Source organism: Tamandua tetradactyla, chromosome 13 (assembly GCF_023851605.1).
Source record: "Tamandua tetradactyla isolate mTamTet1 chromosome 13, mTamTet1.pri, whole genome shotgun sequence".
In the NCBI taxonomy this organism is placed as follows: Eukaryota; Metazoa; Chordata; class Mammalia; order Pilosa; family Myrmecophagidae; genus Tamandua; species Tamandua tetradactyla.
The window spans coordinates 72861619-72880844 of NC_135339.1; the positions used below are offsets into that span (position 1 = coordinate 72861619).

The following is a 19226-nucleotide window of genomic DNA, read 5'->3' on the forward strand; positions in this document are numbered from 1 at the left end:
ACTGGGTAGAACAAAACAAAAACAAACAGAGCGAGAAGGGCCAGAGACGCTCCGAGGCGGCGGCAGAGACTGAGGAGCAGGGTCAGGGTCGGTGGATCAGGGACTTGGGCAAGTGGCGGCGGCGGCCCACGGGGTCAGTACCGGTGGCGCGGCTCTCACGTTTGGGAGGACTGCGCCCTGTCTGCCAGTGTCCCGGGGCTCCCCTCCGAGGCAGCCGCACGTTGGGAGGGGGAGGGGGCGTGGAGGCCGCGGCCGGGTCAGTCCGAGCGGTCAGGACCCGGGTCCGCCCGCCTTCCCGGAGTCCCGCAGGCCGGGCCGCGCCCGCCCCAACGCCCAGGGCTGCGGAGAGCCGGGCCGGGTTCTCCCCTCCCGGGCGCGGGCCCAGAGCGCGACGGCGCGGGCCCGCCCCCTCCCGGAGCCCCCTCCTCTTACCAGGGCGCGCGGGGCGCTCGCTGGCTAGGGCTACTCCTCGTCATCCCCGAAAGCCAAGTTTTATTTTTATTTTTTGGGGGGTGTATGTGTGTGGTTGGAGAGGTTGGGAAGTGTGTATCCCGCGAGGCTGAAATTTTGTGAGGAAGGTTTACTCGCTCCCGCACTCTTGGCGTTCCTAGGCCCGCGAGAAGATGCGGCCGGGCGTTTCTAGACCTGAGCCCTCCGCCCGCGCCCCGGATCCCAGGCCCCGGTCGCGCCAGCTTAGCTTCTCCTAGGGGTCCGGCCGGGGGTTGGGGGCCCAGGGCTCCCCTGCCTGCGCGGGCTGCGGGGAGGGTTCCGGGGCGCTGGGAGGCGGGCACGTGCCCGCCGCCTCAGCTCTGCCTGCGCGAACTTTGCTGCGCCCCATCTACAAAGGTTTTCTTTTTCTGTTGAAGTCCAACTAAATCTTCCTGAGAAAACAAAAGACAGGAAGGGAGCCCCCTTTCTGTGAAACGTATACCTTGTCTCTTGCATTTGTCAGCTGGGTGCTGCGGTGTACACAGGGAGTTTTTTTTGCAAGCGCTTCAAAACTGTCTGTAGACGTCATATCGCCCTTCCCCATAGCGACTGGGTAGTACTTAACAGTAGTGTAGCACCTACCGATGATTAAAGTGATTAAAAATGCATGGAAAAATATGATTGCCTCCAGTTTTAGAATTTTGACATCTTTACTAATGCAAGGCTTTTTGGGAAACCACCATATGCTTTAAAAAAACGAGGGGGGAGGGGCGGAAACCACAGCAGATGTATTCAGAATTTATTCCTATTTATGCCTTTAACGTTGCTTCATTGTCTGTTGAATTCCTTAATGTCTCAGCAGGCGCCTTTGAATGATATTTTGATTGTTTTCTCAACACAGTACTGTGAAAGGAAAGATAGTTGTTAGGGTTGCCAACATAAATGCCACTTGGATTTTCTGTTGTGGTCACTTTTGCATCATTGCGTCCTTGATGATTTTGAGTTGCTAATAGACTGTGATTGTAGCCCGGGAAGGAATACAAGTAATTTTCTAGCTAACGTGCAGCCTAAATCTGATTTCTAGAATGTCAGAGTAGTTTATGAGGTATATTTCAGAAATTTCTTTTTTCTTTTTTTGGCGGGGGCAACAATCTTTTAGGGATCAACTTGGCAATTTAATACTTCTGATTCTGTGTAACACATTGGAGAAAAGAAAATGTTTAATTTCAGCATTAATTTTTTCTAATACAAGTATAGTTTTGTTTTTGTTTTGAAAATTCATTTTTATAGTTTTAGTGTGAAGGATGTGGTGGTTGGATTTTTTGCTTTACATTTTCTTTTAAATGTGAGGCCAAAAAGCTTAAGAATTGATTAAGTGGTAAAAATTATCCCTACTTTGAAGAGAGTAAAAACATGAAACATAGCCTTTATCTACACTCTTAAAATGGCCAGGAGTTCTTGATTGCGTTATCACTGCCTAAAGACGCGGGACTTTTTGTTGTTATTGTTGTGATTATGTAATAAAAACGATCTTGGTTAAGTTCTACGTGATAGTCATTACTTGATAATTTTCTTTGCCAAGCCGAAAATCTTCTGCATAATAGTTTAAAATAACAAATATTATTTTTAGTGTTTGGAAAACAGTTATTTAAGTACTATAACAATTTAAGTATGTTTTAATAAGCTTCTTTCTGTTAACCCTAAAAGAGAATCTTTTTGTGGGATATTAAAATCTGATATTGAATGTGTGCAAACAGTACTGGATTTGTAATTTGAATATCTAGATTCTACTCCTGTTTTCCCCTTGGGCAGATCACTTATCCTCTCTGAATCTGTTTAGTTGTCTACAAAATGGGAGTTACCTACCTCAAGATTGTTCTGAGAATTGTGTGAAATAATGCATGTAAAATTCTTTTTTAATTATAAAGGGCTTTGTAAACATCAGTTATAATAATTTCATTTCTTTTATTAGTTAGGTCCTGCAGAAAATATTCTCTCAAAGATTACATTTGCATTTTAATGTAACTCTAGTTTAAAAACTCATACGTTATCCTTTTCCTATAACATATAATTTATGCACTGAAATGAAACATGTGACGTTTTCAGCCATGGAGGACACTATTTTTGTTTATTTATCTATGTGTTAGCTCTCTATATGTTTTTAAGGTTCATTTTTCCCTTAAATCCAGAATTGATAGGAATTATGATTCTGAAAAGTGATTATATGGAATCACATATATCAATTTATTTATTCTGAATGGAATTAGACTGACTTCACCGTCTTAATTTGTGAAGCAATATGATAACATCTTAATAGTATAAGGATTATGCCAATATTAAGTTTATAATTTTATCATAAAGTGTATATTTATTTTTGTTTTATAAAATTTTTTTCTGGAGAAAGGGTTATAAACTTACAAAATATTAAAAATAATAGTGTATAGACTGAGGAGTTTAAAAGTCAGCCTCATCTTTGAGTCTCAGGAGATATATTGTATATCATTATTATCCTAAAATAACAGTAGGTTATGTTATAGGAAAAAATATATGCTTTTCTGGAATTAGATAAATAGGTGTTTTCATTCATTTGTACATTTTATATCTTAAAAGGAGAGCTAGTGAAGTGATTGTAATTAACTGGAAGGACTTGTGTCTAACCTATATGACAAATAGATAAATACTTAAGTATGGTAACCATTATCATTATTTAGAGTATTTCCAGAGAGATTCTGAAATCTTATTTGGTTATACCTTCTGGTAATATATTTTACAATATATTTTCATGAAAATTATTTTTTATAGTCCTGATAGTTTTTCTTTCAAATAACATTTTACTTGTATGACTAAGTTAATTGTCTAAAAAAATAGAGAACTGGTCTAGCATTAATTTTTAAGCCCTTTTTTTCAAACTGAGCTCTACAATATTGAGATGCTTATGCCAGTGTACTTATTTCTTTCTGAAGTAGGTCAGATATTTATTTTTAAAGAGTGGATTTTTTGGATTGCAAAAACAATATACCTATTATAGAAAAAAGTCAATAAAAAAAATCTCTAAATATTGAAGTCTTAAAATAGAAATCTATTACTTATAGAGACCTAGGTAAGAAATGGCAGATATATCTGCTTTCAGACATGTTTTAGTGTGAAAAGTAACACAATCACACAATCATGTGATATTCTTTTAAAAAATTTTTTTCATGTGATATTTTTGATTAGCTAAAACTGTGTTGTTTGTATTTTGTAGTAGTTCTCATAATCCATCAGTAGAGAACTTTCCAATATTTGTGTTCCTATATATGTATATCAGATTAATATTTAGGCCTGTATTCCTTAAAGATTGGGCTGTATGTGTGTTCCTTTAACTTGCAATAAACATGTAGCAATTATATCTTTTAATTTCACATTATAGGGGTACTTTGGCACATGCTAAAATTTGGGTTCTTTTTGGCTCACATAAACTTGTTAAGAAGATTGAAATCAAATGCTAATTAGGGTAAGCTATCTTGAAAATAAAATGAATGCTTTAAAAAAAGGAAATTATGTGGTGACTTTTTTTAATGGTGTGATTCAGTAAATTGAATTTTGTTAATTATGTAAGTTTAGAAGATATTGAAGCTTTTTTTTTCTTTTTAAAAAATAGATTCTAAAGAAAGATCTCCATTCAGTAATTTGTTAATCAGTGCAAACGAAATTAAGGAACAATGGATGTAGAAAATGAGCAGGTACTGAATGTAAACACCACAGGTAAGTAATAGTATCTCATACCCTTACTGTCGTGTGAACAGGTTTCAGGCCATGTCATATTTTTATGAAAACAAGATAGTAAAACCATTTTTACTTATTCATGCTACAAGAAAATAGACCATATTATTATTAAAATTAAGTTTGTGATTCTTGTTTTATGGAAATCCATCATGTCCTTATTTTTCTGACCATCATTTGTGTTCTACACATTCTTATTCTCCTAAATGTATAATGAATGTGGTGCAGAATGGAGAACAGTGAATCTGCTTATTAATATTTTCATACCTTCTGGTTAGTGATTTATACACTATAAACTATTATTGGCATCTTGGTATCTTTCCTAATAATACGTTATTTATTCCCTATGGCTAGTTCTCCTAATTTTCCATGATGCTTCAATAGAATGTTACCCTTATCATAAAAATGAACATGGGTTTTATGGAATAGATATCCAAATTCTGAAGAACTTAACTTAAAATGTATTTATAGCTTTCAGAATACTCTTCCCAAGAGTTAGATAGGATTTTGCATAATTCTGCATAGTGAAAGCTTTTCATATTGATATGTTTTACGTAATTCTTTTCTTTATAATTTTAGCATTGAAGCTCTATTTCCTGTAACTTAAATGTACTTATCATCGTTCTTATTTAATACTACAACTTCATTTCTTCCATGATTTTAATTCATTATTGTGTACAACTTTTTTGACTTAAAAAAGACACTTTGAAATTGAAACTTCTTTGCCATTTTGTATTTATAAACTTCATTTAAAGTGACCTAGATTCTGGCCTGTCATGCCAGAGACCTGGGTTCGATTCCCAGTGCCTGCCCATGCAAAAATAAATAAAGTGACCTAGAAAACTGTAGTTGAAAAAATTGCTGCAATTATTATTGGTTATTTCTGGACTGCTACATGCTATAGAAATACTCATTTTTTTAGGGCTGTAAATGGGTAACATGCCCACCTTTCATTGAGGTGGGAATGGTAATAATATATTTTAAGAGTATCTTTCACATATAGGTACTTGCTTCTTTTTTGCACTTCCCAGTACAGTATCTACATCTGGGTATTGCGTGCTTGAAATGTGACTGTTTGAATTGAGATGTACTGTAGGTATGCAATACATTCCAGAGTTCCAGACTTAGTATGAAAGAAAGGTGAAATATTTTAACAAATTTTTTATATTGATTGCATGTTGAAATGGATATATTGAATTAAAATACATTAAAATTAATTTCACCTGTTTCTTTTTACCTTTTAGTGTAGCTACCAAAAACTTTAAAATTACTTATGTGCTCACATTCTATTTCTGTTGGATGGTGCTGCTCTAAGATTTATACTTTATATTTTCTGACTACAATAAGTCCTAGTTCTAATCCTAATGTCTTTTCCCAGTACTGACTGCCTTAAAATAAGGGACTTGTAGGTCTTCAGTGCTTGGATGTACCTAAGACAGACCCTGTTTGCAATAACTTCTTCTTGTATCAAATAATTCAAGTCAGGCAGATTAGTATACTAATTCTAACTGCTAATGTTACCAGTTCTGTTAGTACCTGGTAAGTAAGTTATTTTCTCTGATCTTTGGTTTCCTCCTGTGGAGAGAATGTTTACTGCTGTAGACATAAAAACATTTTACAACATATTAAATAGTCAAAAAAACAAAAACCAAAAACAACTCAATTAGAGGAGAAATGTTTAAATTGAATATTTTAATACTCAAAGGACAGTGGAAAGCATTTTATTTATTATCTTAGTCTTTTATCTTCTGGGCCAGTTTAACTGCAATGAAAGCATTATGTTTTAGGTAGATATTTACTCTTATAACCACCTACTCTCACTTGGAAACTCCATCTAATTTGTCTCATCTCTGATCTTTTCCCTTAATTTTCTCTTTCCCCTTAATTTTCTGCTCATCTCTATTAACACTACATGCCCTCATTCATCCTCTCTGTCTCATGAGCTGTCAACATTCTGCTCTGTTCTAGTTTTGTATTTTCTATAGTATTGCCATCTGAGATTCAAAACATGAGTTTATATCCTGGCCAGAATCCTTTCTGGCTATATAGCTTCTCTATGAAACACCTTCCTTGTGTAAAATGAGGATAACAGCTTCCTCATAGATTTTGTGTGGCATAGAGACCATGTATATAAAGTACCTAACATAGAACCAAGCATCTGATAAGTAATGGTGATAATGATAATGACGAAAGCAGTAGTGGTTCAGTTGTGATGATGGTTATGATGATGCCCCAAACTCACTCTCCTAACTGTGGCTTCCCTTCCCAGTCTAAAAACTTTTTTTTAAGTTGTGAAATCTAACATTTATGCATAAAAGCAATACATTTCAAAGTACATTTTAACAAGGAGTTATAGAACAGATTTCAAAGTTTGTTATGGGTTACACTCCACATTTTCGGATATTTGGGTTATTTTCAACATTTTTCATGTTGAAAAAGGGTGCTGATAATATGGGATAGGGAGATGAAACTGTTGATGTTCTTGGAGAGACTGGCACCTCTGGGTTTCAGGACTTACCTGGCCTAGGAGCCATCTGAAGAATCTAGGCTTCTGAAAAGTAAACTTAGTGCGTGCAACTTTTGTAGGATCTCAGGTAGAGCTAGGCGTTCTTGAGGGTTAATAGGAATATTGATTGGGATTTGACAAATGGTGACAATTAGCAATATCTAGCTGAAGCTTGCGTAAGATAGCCTTCAGAATAGCTTCTTGACTATTTGAACTCTCATAGCCACTGATACCTTATTTTGTTACATTTCTTCCCTACCACACCCGGTCCCCCCTTCCCCCAGCCTTGATAAGGAAGGCATTGCTGATCCTGAGGTACCAGGGCCAGGCTCATCCCTTGGAGCCATGTCCACATTGCCAGGGAGACTCACAGCCTTGGATGTCATGCCCCATGTGGAAGGAAGGGTAATAATTTTACTTGTAGATTTGGGCTTAGAGAGAGGCCACATCTGAGCAACAAAAGAGGTTCTCTGCAAGTAACTCTTAGGCATAATCATAGGTAGGCTTAGCTTCTCTGCTACAGAACTAAGTTTCGTAAGAGCAAGCCTCAGGATCTAGGGCTTGGCCTATTACTTGAGAGTTCCCAGAGTTTGAGAGCACATCACAGGTTTCCCAGTTGGGAAAGTATAGTAGTTCCATATTTCCTCTCCAGTCCCTCAGGACTTTGTCAACAGTATTTAATTATCTGCCCAACATACTCTGGGATATATCCAGGTATTACATTAAGCTATCCCAGTCTAAAAATTTTTAATACATATTTTCATTCTTCTTTAATTTTGAATCTGTTCTATTTAAAAGCCCTTTGTTTTTTTCATTCAAAGTGTCACTTTCTTCTTGTTAACTTGTAACTGAATTACTGCAATCTTTTCTTAGCTGGTCTACTACTTTATACTTTCTCTTTTATCTGATATATTCTGTATTCCTCTAGCAAACTAATTTCCCCATCACTTGCTATGATATCAAGTCTAAACTCTGACTATATGCATATGGAAGTGCTGAGCTATGACTTTGGTAAGGTAAGATGGGGGAAAGTCATGAAAGACCTTAAATTACAAGATAAAGAGCTTGTACTTGGAGACAATGAGAATGCCATTCATGGGTTTTCAGTGGAGACATGTTTTAGAAATGTACTTTGGGGAATGGCTTGAAGACTGAAGACATGGAGACTACTTTATCACAGTAATGTAGCAGTTTGACTTTGTTTTTGCTTTTTTTTTTTTTACATGGGCAGGCACCGGGAATCAAACCCGGGTCCTCTGGCATGGCAGGCGAGCATTCTTGCCTGCTGAGCCACCGTGGCCTGCCCTGTTTTTGCTTTTTAATCACCACAATGTTTGTCCCCAACTTTTATAATTTTTGGTCACGAATTGTTAATTGTTAAATATTTTAACCTCTATGCTTTTAATAGGTTGATTTTTAAAGATTTTTAGTTTCAGCATATTCACTTAAAATATTAATGCCCATCCATGTAGACCTGATACATCCTTATTACATTTAGGAATATTTAAAACCATTTCAACTTCCAAGTTATTTAACTTGGACTTGAGCTAACATTATTTACCACTGGCCCAGTGGTAAATAATTCAGCAGTCTTTCTGACATGTAAAGCTTTCAGAATAAAGCTTAGTATCTCTACATGATCTCTACAAACATTTGAGTTGATTATACAAAGGATACTCTGCCAGGTGCTGGCGATACAAAGAAATTCAGCTTAGGCATGATTTCTCCTTTGAGGCTTATGATTTAGCTGAAAAAGCAAGACAGCTATATAAAAATAAATAATTTTGATTTCTGTGATGTGTTAAATAAGTGTTATGTGAACATGAGTGTGAATGTGGCTAGAGTTGTTAGGAGAGTTTTCATCAAGAGAGTTAGACTTGAGAGCGCCTTCCTAAAGGACTCTGATAGCTGAAAAGAACAGTGATGATGACCAGAGGGAGTAGAGGGACCATTGGGAGCTCCAAATATATTGTGCTCTTTCAGTATATAATGTGCAAATATTTATATAGGCTGAAAGGTTTTCAGAGGATTGTAAATAATATGAGTCAGATTTGGGGAGTTGCATTAGGACTATGTGATAATGGCTTTGGAAGTATGCTTTATTTTGAAGGCAATGAAGCCTCAAACTTCAGCTCAATAATCATATATGATCACCTATTTTCCAAATGCCATTCAGGCTCTAGTTGGGTTCCTAACATTTCCTAGGTATCTGTAATTAATTGTGGGATGTTTGGCAAGTCAGTTAAACATTAAGCTTTAGTTTTCTTATCTATATAATGGTGTAATAATTAACTGCCAAACGTGTGGGTTAATGACAAAGTGCCCAGCACAACACCTTATAAATAAATAGCAACATTCTGAAAATATTGGTTTATCTCCCTTCTCTCAGGACTTAGTCTTTTCTTAGTTTTGCAATTGCTTAATTCTCTTAGCTCACAAGTCTGAAGGTTTTATATCGCATTGATATTAATATAGATTATATAATTTGTATGTATGAGATAACATGTTTCTTTCAGTAAACTTTGTTCCTCAAAATGTAGTGCCTTGGCTTACTTACTATGATGTGTAAATAATCCTGTTATTAATTATTGGACAGAACATATAAAATTGCTGATATTTGAATGTATTGACCTACATAAAATGGTAATCCTATATAATTCATCCTAATATAAGTTATGACTGTAACTAGTATATAGATGCTTAAAGCATTTAGAATTGTCTTTCTTATTTTTCTCCTTAAGATCCTGATAATTTAAGTGACTCTCTCTTTTCTGGTGATGAAGAAAATGCTGGAACTGAGGAAATAAAGAATGAGATAAATGGAAATTGGATTTCAGCATCCTCTATTAACGAAGCTAGAATTAATGCAAAGGCAAAAAGGAGACTACGGAAAAACTCATCCCGGGACTCTGGCAGAGGCGATTCTGTCAGTGATAATGGAAATGAAACCCTTAGAAGTGGAGTAACTGTGCCAACCAGTCCAAAGGGAAGGTTGCTAGACAGGCGATCCAGATCTGGGAAAGGAAGAGGACTACCAAAGAAAGGTTGGTAGTCTACCACGTCCACAGAAACAAATGGGAAAAAAAATTGTCTGACTCTATGTACTAGGATTTCTTTGTTGTAGGAATGAGAGACATTTAAACAATCAAAATATAAGGTCTTAAGGTTTGTGTATTTTTACAGAGAAATAAACTGAGGACCATCCCAGTTTTTCTTTAGGTTGAGGCTTTTTTCTCCTTGTTTGGGTAGATTTACCTCTTACTTCCAACAAAACATGCACTGATAATTTTCACAGTTATGAATTGTACATGTACTCTTCTACTTTGTTTGAAAGAAGCAGAGTTAGAAATTCATTGTATCTTTAATAAGTCTTAAATGTATTAAGAATACATGATAAATATAAATTTACCTGGTAATGCCTGAATGAGGATTGTAATCATTTCATAGACATGGTTCCTAGTTCTCTTTAGCTGTAACTATTTTGGGTGCTGGTGTACATTGGGCTTTTTCACTGTTGTCTCCTTAATACCTGGAGTAGCAATTAGCATTTAGTAGGCACTGAAATTTATTGAATGAGTTAATGATTACTGATGTAGTCTGATCTATCAGTTTTTGTCTATAGTAGGATTTCAGTACAATTTGGAGATATCACCAGCTTCTGAGTGGTAGGACCTTCAGTTTGTAGCCTAGCCATCTTGTGAAAGTTTTTGTGATCTGTTAAAAATTATTTGTTAAATGGCCCTACAGTCATTGATGGATCAAACTGAAACCTAATTATGAGATTCTATTTTGCTCTAGTGGCAAAGATTATGTTGTAGGTGTAAAGTAAAAACCTCAAAACAAAAATCTGGTGACGCTCTTAAGATTCTTTAAATAAAATCACAATATATTGGGCCTTATAAAAACATTTCAGTTAAATTTCTATAGGAAAGTAACTATGAAAGTTGGATTTGTTGCCCTTCTGTTGGTTGGTTTGTGTATACGTAGAGATAAATAATTATCAATGCTCTTAATGCAAAATTATTTCTAACACTGCTAATTGCAAAATAGTTTAATGTATAGTTTTATGTCTAAAGAGTATTTGACTTTAAAATATTTCACAGTGGTCATTGAGTTTCTTTAAATAATTTCTCCCTTGTTACATTTCTGTGTCACAACTTACTAGCCCAATGTGTTCTTTTTGTTTGAGCCCCCAAAAATGTCAGAGCTATCCATTTCCTCAAGGTCCCCAATATAGCTATTTTTGTTTTTGTTTTTATTTTAAAGCATCTGCCTTTTTAGTTTTAACTTTATGTTATTTCAAATTGATGGTTTTTGGAAATAGGTTATAAAATATATTAAATCGAACCATTATTGAAAAAGCAGTGATCTGAATAAAAAGCTTATTATGCTAAGCTGGAAAAAATTAGCCTAGAAATTAAAATGCAGTTTTTTAGTTGTCATTTAACATCTAAACATCCAGAAGTATTTCAGATTTCAATTTTAATTAAATTAAAAGTTATAAACTATATATAAACTATATGCATAGACGGTTGTTCCATACCTGTCAATTTTAGATGAGTAAAATTTTTAACAGTTGAAATTTAAAAATGAACAAAGAATATATCTTCAGTGACTTTCATCTCACACATTTTACAGTAGTGTGGTTCTTATACCTGATACATGTGTGTGTGTCTTACTTACAGATGGGATAATTTATACTGTTTTTTCAGTTGGGTATTTGTGCTTTTAATTTTAATCTCCTTAATTTCTTTTCACCTGGTGATATATGAGTCTAGGATGGTATTTGTGACATTGTATTTATGGTCTTTCCTTTCTCAATTCTAAACTTTTTCAGGTGGTGCAGGAGGCAAAGGTGTATGGGGTACACCTGGACAAGTGTATGATGTGGAGGAGGTGGATGTGAAAGATCCTAACTATGATGATGACCAGGTATTGATGTTTTACATTTGTTAAAAATTTTAAGTATTTGTAAGCTTTTTTTTTTTTACCTTGTTTGTAGTTTACAGTTATCACTAGAAAATTTTACTTTTTATATCATATATATATTCATAGTACTTTCAGATTGTTAGTTCAACTTTGGAATAGGAAATCAAGGCTACTGATTGTAGTGCATGTGATAATTTACACCTGATTTCTGAAGTGCATCAAAAGCAGGTCTTTATAAATTTACTTAGAATGATTATCAAGTAAATCATCAGGTGATCATTTTTCATTAAGTTCTGTTAATATGGTTTCTTTCTATAGTAATGAATGATAACTGAGAGAAGAATATACTTTTGAATGTCATAAAAGAGTTACAAATATTAGGTTCCTTTGTAATGTTGCTGTTTAGGGTGATGACTGTTTGGTTAATTTTGGTTTTGCCATGTGTTGATCTTTTTTCTAGGGATAATGCTGAGAATGTAAATTTTTAATAGATTTTATATTGAATTTGTATATTTTTCTGTATCTTTTTAGTGGAAAATTTCTAACAAGTAGAGAGTGTAATAAGCTTGTTTGTATTTGCCTTCCAGCTTTATTAACTTCAAAAATTATTAATTTCTGGCCAAGCTTATTTCATCCTGTACTCCATTCATTCTCCCTCTTGTGGTTTTCCCCCACTGCCCCCATTTTCTGGATTATTTTGACTCAAATCCGAGACATTATAATGTGTTTTTAAAAATACTGTTTTTTGGGCGGGCCGCGGTGGCTCAGCGGGCAAAGTGCTTGCCTGCTATGCCGGAGGACCTCGGTTCGATTCCCGGCCCCAGCCCATGTAACAAAAACGGAGAAACAGAATACAATAAAAACAAGAAAATGTTTAAAAATGTTTCCCTTTCTTCCTTCCTTCCTTCCTTCTATCCTTCCTTCCTTCTCTCTGTCTTTAAAAAAAAAAAAAAAAAAAAAAAAAAAAATACTGTTTTTTATTCATAAGACATGCCATGATTGCCTTAGTTTGTTAGGGCTGCTGTAACGAAGTACCACCGACTAGTTGGCTTAAACAGGATTTATTATCTCATGGTTCTGGAGGCTAGAAGTCTGAAATCAAAGTGTTGGTAGGGCCATGCTTCCTTTTGAAGGAGAGAATCTCTTCTATGTCTTTCTGGCTTCTGGTGGGTGGCCAACAATCCAAAGTATTCCTTGGTTTGTGATGGCATAATTCAATCTCTCCCTCTATCACATGACTGTTGCTCTCTGTGTTTGTGTCCAAATTTTATCTCCTTTCAAAGATAAGGAGATTAGGGCTGGCACTAATCCAGTTTGGGTTTGTCTTAATTAATAATATCTTCAAAGACCCTGTTTACCAGTAAGTTCACATTTACAGAACCAGGGTTAGGACTTGAATGTGTCTTTTGGGGGGATCCAATTTAATCCATAATAATAGTAATGAGAAATTTAAACACAAAAATATTTTTTGTGTGTGTGTGAGTATGTGTGTGATTTTTATTATATATTGTTTATCTATTTTAGCTAGTTGAACTGAACAGATTTTTAAGAGAATATGAAAAAAAATTAAAACCAGTGGGGTTCAGAGACTATAAAATCTTTGCTAAATATTTATTCTAATTTTTAATATATAGCCTTTCAAGTGTATGGTATTAGACTGAAGATAGTTACAAGTTGCAAAAAAACATTTTGGGAATTTTTTGTGGGGGATGGTTTGGTGATGGACATTAATCTTACGTCTTGAAATTTCAATTGCAATGTACTTTTCTTTAGAGATTTTTCAAAAACTTTGATTTTTGTTATAGGGACTTTTATTATGATAATACTTACTAATCATGAAGGCTTTGATTTCTGCTTTTATTATTTAAAAAGTGAAGTTTTAAGTGAGAATAATAGATATGATAGGAAGCCATCTTAAAACATTTTGGTCATAGAAGGACTGATTTTGTGAGAGAGAAAAAATTAACAGAAGACATGGAGTCCTTGTGGCAGGTCATATATTTGCTCTGGTTAATAGTTCTAAGCTGTATATTAGCTTATTGTATTCAGATTTTAATAAAAGAGGAGTGACATATAGATTCTATTGCCATAAAATTGATCAGCGCATGTCGCATGTGTTTGTCTTTTCCTAAAACAATTATAGTTTATCTGAATATGTTGTTCTTTAATGTGTAACTCTTTTTTCCCCTTCCCCTCCCAGGAGAACTGTGTTTATGAAACTGTAGTTCTGCCTTTGGATGAGACTGCATTTGAGAAGACTTTAACACCAATCATCCAGGAGTATTTTGAGCATGGAGATACTAATGAAGTTGCGGTAGGTTTAAAGTTACAGGTATAATTTATTTAATGTAGAAGAGGAAACACAAATCATCAATTATTATAAATTTAAATATAAATATCTAGAATATCCCTTGGTTTGCTGAATAAGTATAAGTATTTTCTTGTGTACAAACCAATTTCTAGCTTAAAAATTGGAGTGAAATCATGTTAATTTAGATCAGGTTTTCTTACATTTTTGGGATCATGGCCCCTTTTGAGGTCTGACATGAGCTATGTGCTATCTTCTTCCCTGAAAAATTACATAACATGCTATTTTTAAGCATAATTTCAGAGCATATATGGACCTTTTGAAACCTCCTTAGGGATCTCGGCTGAGAATGCCTGATTTGGTTCCATTTTTTTGACATTCCTTTCAATGATCAGGATTAAGATAAAATTTTTCTTTGTACCTAGTACTCTGTCCTTGGAAAAAAAAAAAGAACACAAGTATAAAGATTGGAGAAAAAGAGTGTATACCGAAGCCAGAAGAACAAAATTTAGCTTTTTTGGAGCATAGTCTGTATGGCAATATTTACTGTGCTAATTATTAATTGTTTGTAAAGTAAATCTGGAAGGACGAAATAAAATTTTTCGTCTAATTAGAACTATTGGAGGTAATAAAATTGTAACAAAATTAAAGTAGTAAAATTGTAGCTCAGACTTTTATTGCTTAGATTCTTATAATTCAGACTGGATTTTCTTAATTTGTCTGATGTTGTGAGGTTTGATATATTTGGACTTGCAGGATTTGAATATAAAAAATATTAAAGGATTTGTGATAGGAGATTCTTGCCCTTTTGAAGCTCAGTCTAGTGAGTGAAATAGTATATAAACAGATTATTTTTAAAACATAATATGAAAAATTCTGTTATAGAGAGGTAGAGTTTAAAAAAGTCCTGTAAGAGGAGGGACTGCTGTTAATATGTAAATGAATAGTGCTATGAGCAGAGTGCTGTGGAAGCATAAAATGGAGAGTAATAGAAGAGGTGATACTGAGCCATCTGAAGGATGCTTGGGGGTTTGTCAGGTTAAGGTGGATGAAATGGGTTTCCAAGTAGGGGGAATAGCATGTTTAAAGGCAGTGAGTTAGTTGTTGAAGGGCAGTTTGAGAAGATGAAATGGAGTGGAAAGAGACTACTACTAATAAGGACACTAGTTAGGTGGTTATGAAAATTGATCTGGTACCTTCTTAGTTGTATACCATGATTCAAAGGTCTTGAGAAAATTTTGAGTAAAGGTGAAGTCTCTCTAAGTTACTGAATTAAAACTTAGACTCTAGAATCAGACTGTCTGTATTCTACCTCCAACTCAACCACTTCAGCTGTGTGCCCCCAGCAAATTTCTTAATTTTCCTGTGCTTTGGATGTGATGGATATAATAGTACCTCCCCCAAAGGTACTGATTAAGAAAGATTATTTGATAATGAGATACTATAAAGGAGCTGGTTGTTACAATGCTTAGTACCTTATAAGTGGTCAATAAATATTAGCGGCTGTTATTTTAATAGTAACCAGTTTAACTTTATCCCAGCATTTATCCTACTTTAAAAGTAGTTTAAGATCTTATTTTTTTTTTTTTTTGCATGGGCAGGCACTGGGAATCAAACCCAGGTCTCTGGCATGGCAACTGAGAATTCTGCCACTGAGCCACTGTTGCACTGCCCTAAGATCTCATTTTAAACTTTATATGAAAGTATAAAATAAATTTTGTTTAAAGAAAGCTATGCAGTAAAGCAGAGTGGGAACAGCCTATGACAATATGAAACAAATCACTCTATAAATACTCATAAAACAATATTCCTAAAAATAGTCTTAATAGATTGTAAGGCAGAAGATTAGTTTCAACTCCTAATGGCAAACTTAGCAATGTTATATAGTTTAATAAACTATTCTAAGTTTAATTCACGTTTTTTAGTTTTATTGATGTTCAGGCAGTTAAAGCTTGACAGAGTTGATCAGTATCCAGTTTATATGCAGAGAAAGATGTATTTATTCTACTCACAAAATATGACTGCTTTAGTATTATTCCTGAAGTTGGGAAAGCTGTATGGATGAGTTGATTTTTTTTTTTTAAATAAAATTTTATCAACTGATAGGTTGTAACATACTTTTTACCTCCTTAAAATAGGAAATGCTAAGAGATTTAAATCTCGGTGAAATGAAAAGTGGAGTACCAGTGTTGGCAGTGTCCTTGGCATTGGAAGGAAAGGCTAGTCATAGAGAAATGACGTCTAAGCTTCTTTCTGACCTTTGTGGGACAGTAATGAGCACAAATGATGTAGAAAAATCATTTGATAAATTGTTGAAAGATCTACCTGAATTAGCACTGGATACTCCTAGAGCACCACAGGTTTGTATGATTTTTTGTTGTTCATTCTCACCCCTCATACTACCAATTATAGAAATAAGACATGTTCCTGGGAAATTTTAGTAGATAGAAGGGGAAAAATGACCCTTATTTTCCTACTACACAAAAATAGCCCTCTATTATTTTGATTTCTTCCTAGCTTTTCTTTTTTGTTTTAAACAGTTTCATCATAGTATAAATTCAATTTTATATGGTACTTTTCCACTTATGCTTTGAATAGTCTATAGGTCATATATTTTTGCTGTCTATATATTCTGTATTATATATAATTAAGCTGTTTTATCAGCTAGGATTTTGAAAAAATGTAGATTCTTATATTTGAGGATTGAATTTGCTCTACAAGTGTTTATTATAAAAATAATTACATAAGACTATTCCCTTTTGCACTTTTGGGGAGAAATAAATTAGAAAATTTATGAGTTATACTTCTGTTTAGATTCTGTCTTCAAAGCCTTATACTGTTTGTACAAGATTCATACTTTTAGAAAGCCTTATACTTTTATCATAGGTTAACACATGCTGTATTGCATATGGTATGACTTTCTGGTTTGAAATTGAAATGTGTGAAATTGTTCCTATTGCATTGATTAAAATTTTTAGCCAAGGTAGGAGCACTTTATTTAAACATTAATTTGGAAATAAGAGTACAAGCAGGCCAATTCCTAAATGCAGTTTTTATTATACCTTCTGTGACAGACAATAGTCTGTGTAAGGTTTTTAGCTATGATTCAAACATGGACTTTTTTTCTCTATTTATAGCAGTCAGCTATAGGTTATCATAGGTTAACACATGCTGTATTGCATATGGTATGACTTTCTGGTTTGAAATTGAAATGTGTGAAATTGTTCCTATTGCATTGATTAAAATTTTTAGCCAAGGTAGGAGCACTTTATTTAAACATTAATTTGGAAATAAGAGTACAAACAGGCCAATTCCTAAATGCAGTTTTTATTATACCTTCTGTGACAGACAATAGTCTGTGTAAGGTTTTTAGCTATGATTCAAACATGGACTTTTTTCTCTATTTATAGCAATCAGCATACTTTAAAATGATTATGTAAATTCATTGTTTATTATAGAATTTTTGAAAAATATAGACAGTCAAAAGGAAGCAGTTAGCAAAAATAATTATTGTTAACATTTTGGTATAAAGCCTTCCATTCTGCTTTCTGTGGATATATATCAGTGTATGGTTATATGTACTGTTTTGCAGGCTTGATTTTTTTCCTCACTCCATAAAATATGGTGAATATCTTTCCCTATGGCTATATACTATGCCATCTTATTTATTTAATGTTTAGCCACATCTTTATTGTTGAACACTAAAGTTATATCCAACTTTTATAATAAATAATGCTGTGAACATAGTTTCAGATAAACATTTCTACACAACATTTTCCTCCTTAAGATGAAGTTCTTTAATCAGTGTTTTGATAAAACTGTTTTTGTTCATATACTGTGTATCAGGCAGTGTACAAGGTGTTGGTATTCAGTAGTGAGCAAAACAAGACATAGCCCCCATTCTGGTGGCACTTATAATCTTAACTTGAAGTTTAAGATGTCAGTGTGTGCCAAGCGTAATTAGTAGGTATTAGCAAGATATTTGTTGAATAATTCAACACATCTTTTAGGTATTGATTATGTAGTTTAGTCTTCATAATTTATATATTTGGAAATTGTGTCCTATGAAAGTTTATTTTAGATTTTTTATTTAGCTCTTTTTTCTTATGCAGTTGGTGGGCCAGTTTATTGCCAGAGCCGTTGGAGATGGAATTTTATGTAATACCTATATTGATAGTTATAAAGGAACTGTAGATTGTGTACAGGCTAGGTAAGTAAATTTCAAAATGAGGGGAAATTCTTCAGAATTCTCTTGAAGTGACATTTGCTTGCATTGTCCAGACATTGTGGACAGAACTTACCAGTTGTCTGTATTCTCTGCTGTTAAAATAAAATTGAGCAACCGTGGCATGATTTAGTTGGAAGAGGATAATATGACAGTTTAGAAGTCCTGGGTTCTAGCTAAACCATTAGCTGCTTTCACGTCAAAGCTGCTCTTCTGTAGTCCTCAGTTTTTTATTTATGTGAAAGGATTGACTTAGAATATTCTTTGTGGTCCCTTCCAGTTCTAACATTCTATAATTATTTAATATTCCAATAAGACAAATAAGGAAGACAATTTTAACAAAAGAGCCCTATTCACAATTTTATTTTGACTTTATTTACTATAGAATTCTTAGGAAACAGTGTCTTTTTCACTCTTGTTCTTTGGCTCAATTAATTGTAAGCTAGATGTGGTATTTGGAAGTTACGCTACATAATTTTTCAGAACTTCTTGGATACTTAGATTTGGATTTAGCAATGTCTTAGGTTCTCTCAGGCCTACCTATTAAATTAAAATTTTAAGGCTGTTCCAGGTAATAATGAAATGGGCTCCCTAGGTGAGAAGGCTCCCTAGGTGAAAAGGTAAATGTTTTATGTGAAATGTTCTTTCTTAGTGTAAATCAATTACTTCATAGTTTCTCTTGATTTTTTTTCTCTTGATTTTTGTTGACTGAAAAATGGAAGTAATGTTAGCATGAGAAAATTAATATGAGAATCAACATTTTTTTACTCCTGACTTTTTATTTTGAAAAATAGTTTTATTACAGTTATAAAAATGTGTTTTCATTGATTATAAAAAATATACCACATCCCAGTTCAAGGTATTAATAATAGGGTGGTATGTGGGAATCCTGTATTTTATGCATGATTGTTTTGAAAACCCACAACTTCTCTAATGATAATTTAAAAATGGTTTTAAAAAAAGTTTTGAATTTTATGTTTTTATGTTATCTAGAAGCTTTTTAGCATATACAGGATTTTGTTAACTTTATAATTTGGTAAACCTCAACCATGTTAATAGAGATCTGA

At 34.1% G+C, this 19226-nt stretch overlaps 1 protein-coding gene across 2 annotated transcripts in view; it reads left to right on the plus strand.

Annotated features, from left to right (window-relative positions):
* The window catches only part of PDCD4 (programmed cell death 4), a 26073-nt gene continuing 6847 nt past the window's right edge, over nt 1-19226 (plus strand). Inside the window, exons 1-7 of one of the 2 annotated variants that reach the window (XM_077126009.1) lie at nt 1-133; nt 4070-4173; nt 9439-9741; nt 11535-11629; nt 13827-13940; nt 16073-16294; nt 18047-18144. In XM_077126009.1, coding sequence (XP_076982124.1) covers nt 4131-4173; nt 9439-9741; nt 11535-11629; nt 13827-13940; nt 16073-16294; nt 18047-18144 — 875 coding nt within the window. In that variant the 5' untranslated portion in view covers nt 1-133; nt 4070-4130. The remainder of the gene's footprint in view (nt 134-4069; nt 4174-9438; nt 9742-11534; nt 11630-13826; nt 13941-16072; nt 16295-18046; nt 18145-19226) is intronic. The other variant, XM_077126010.1, reaches the window with a different exon arrangement.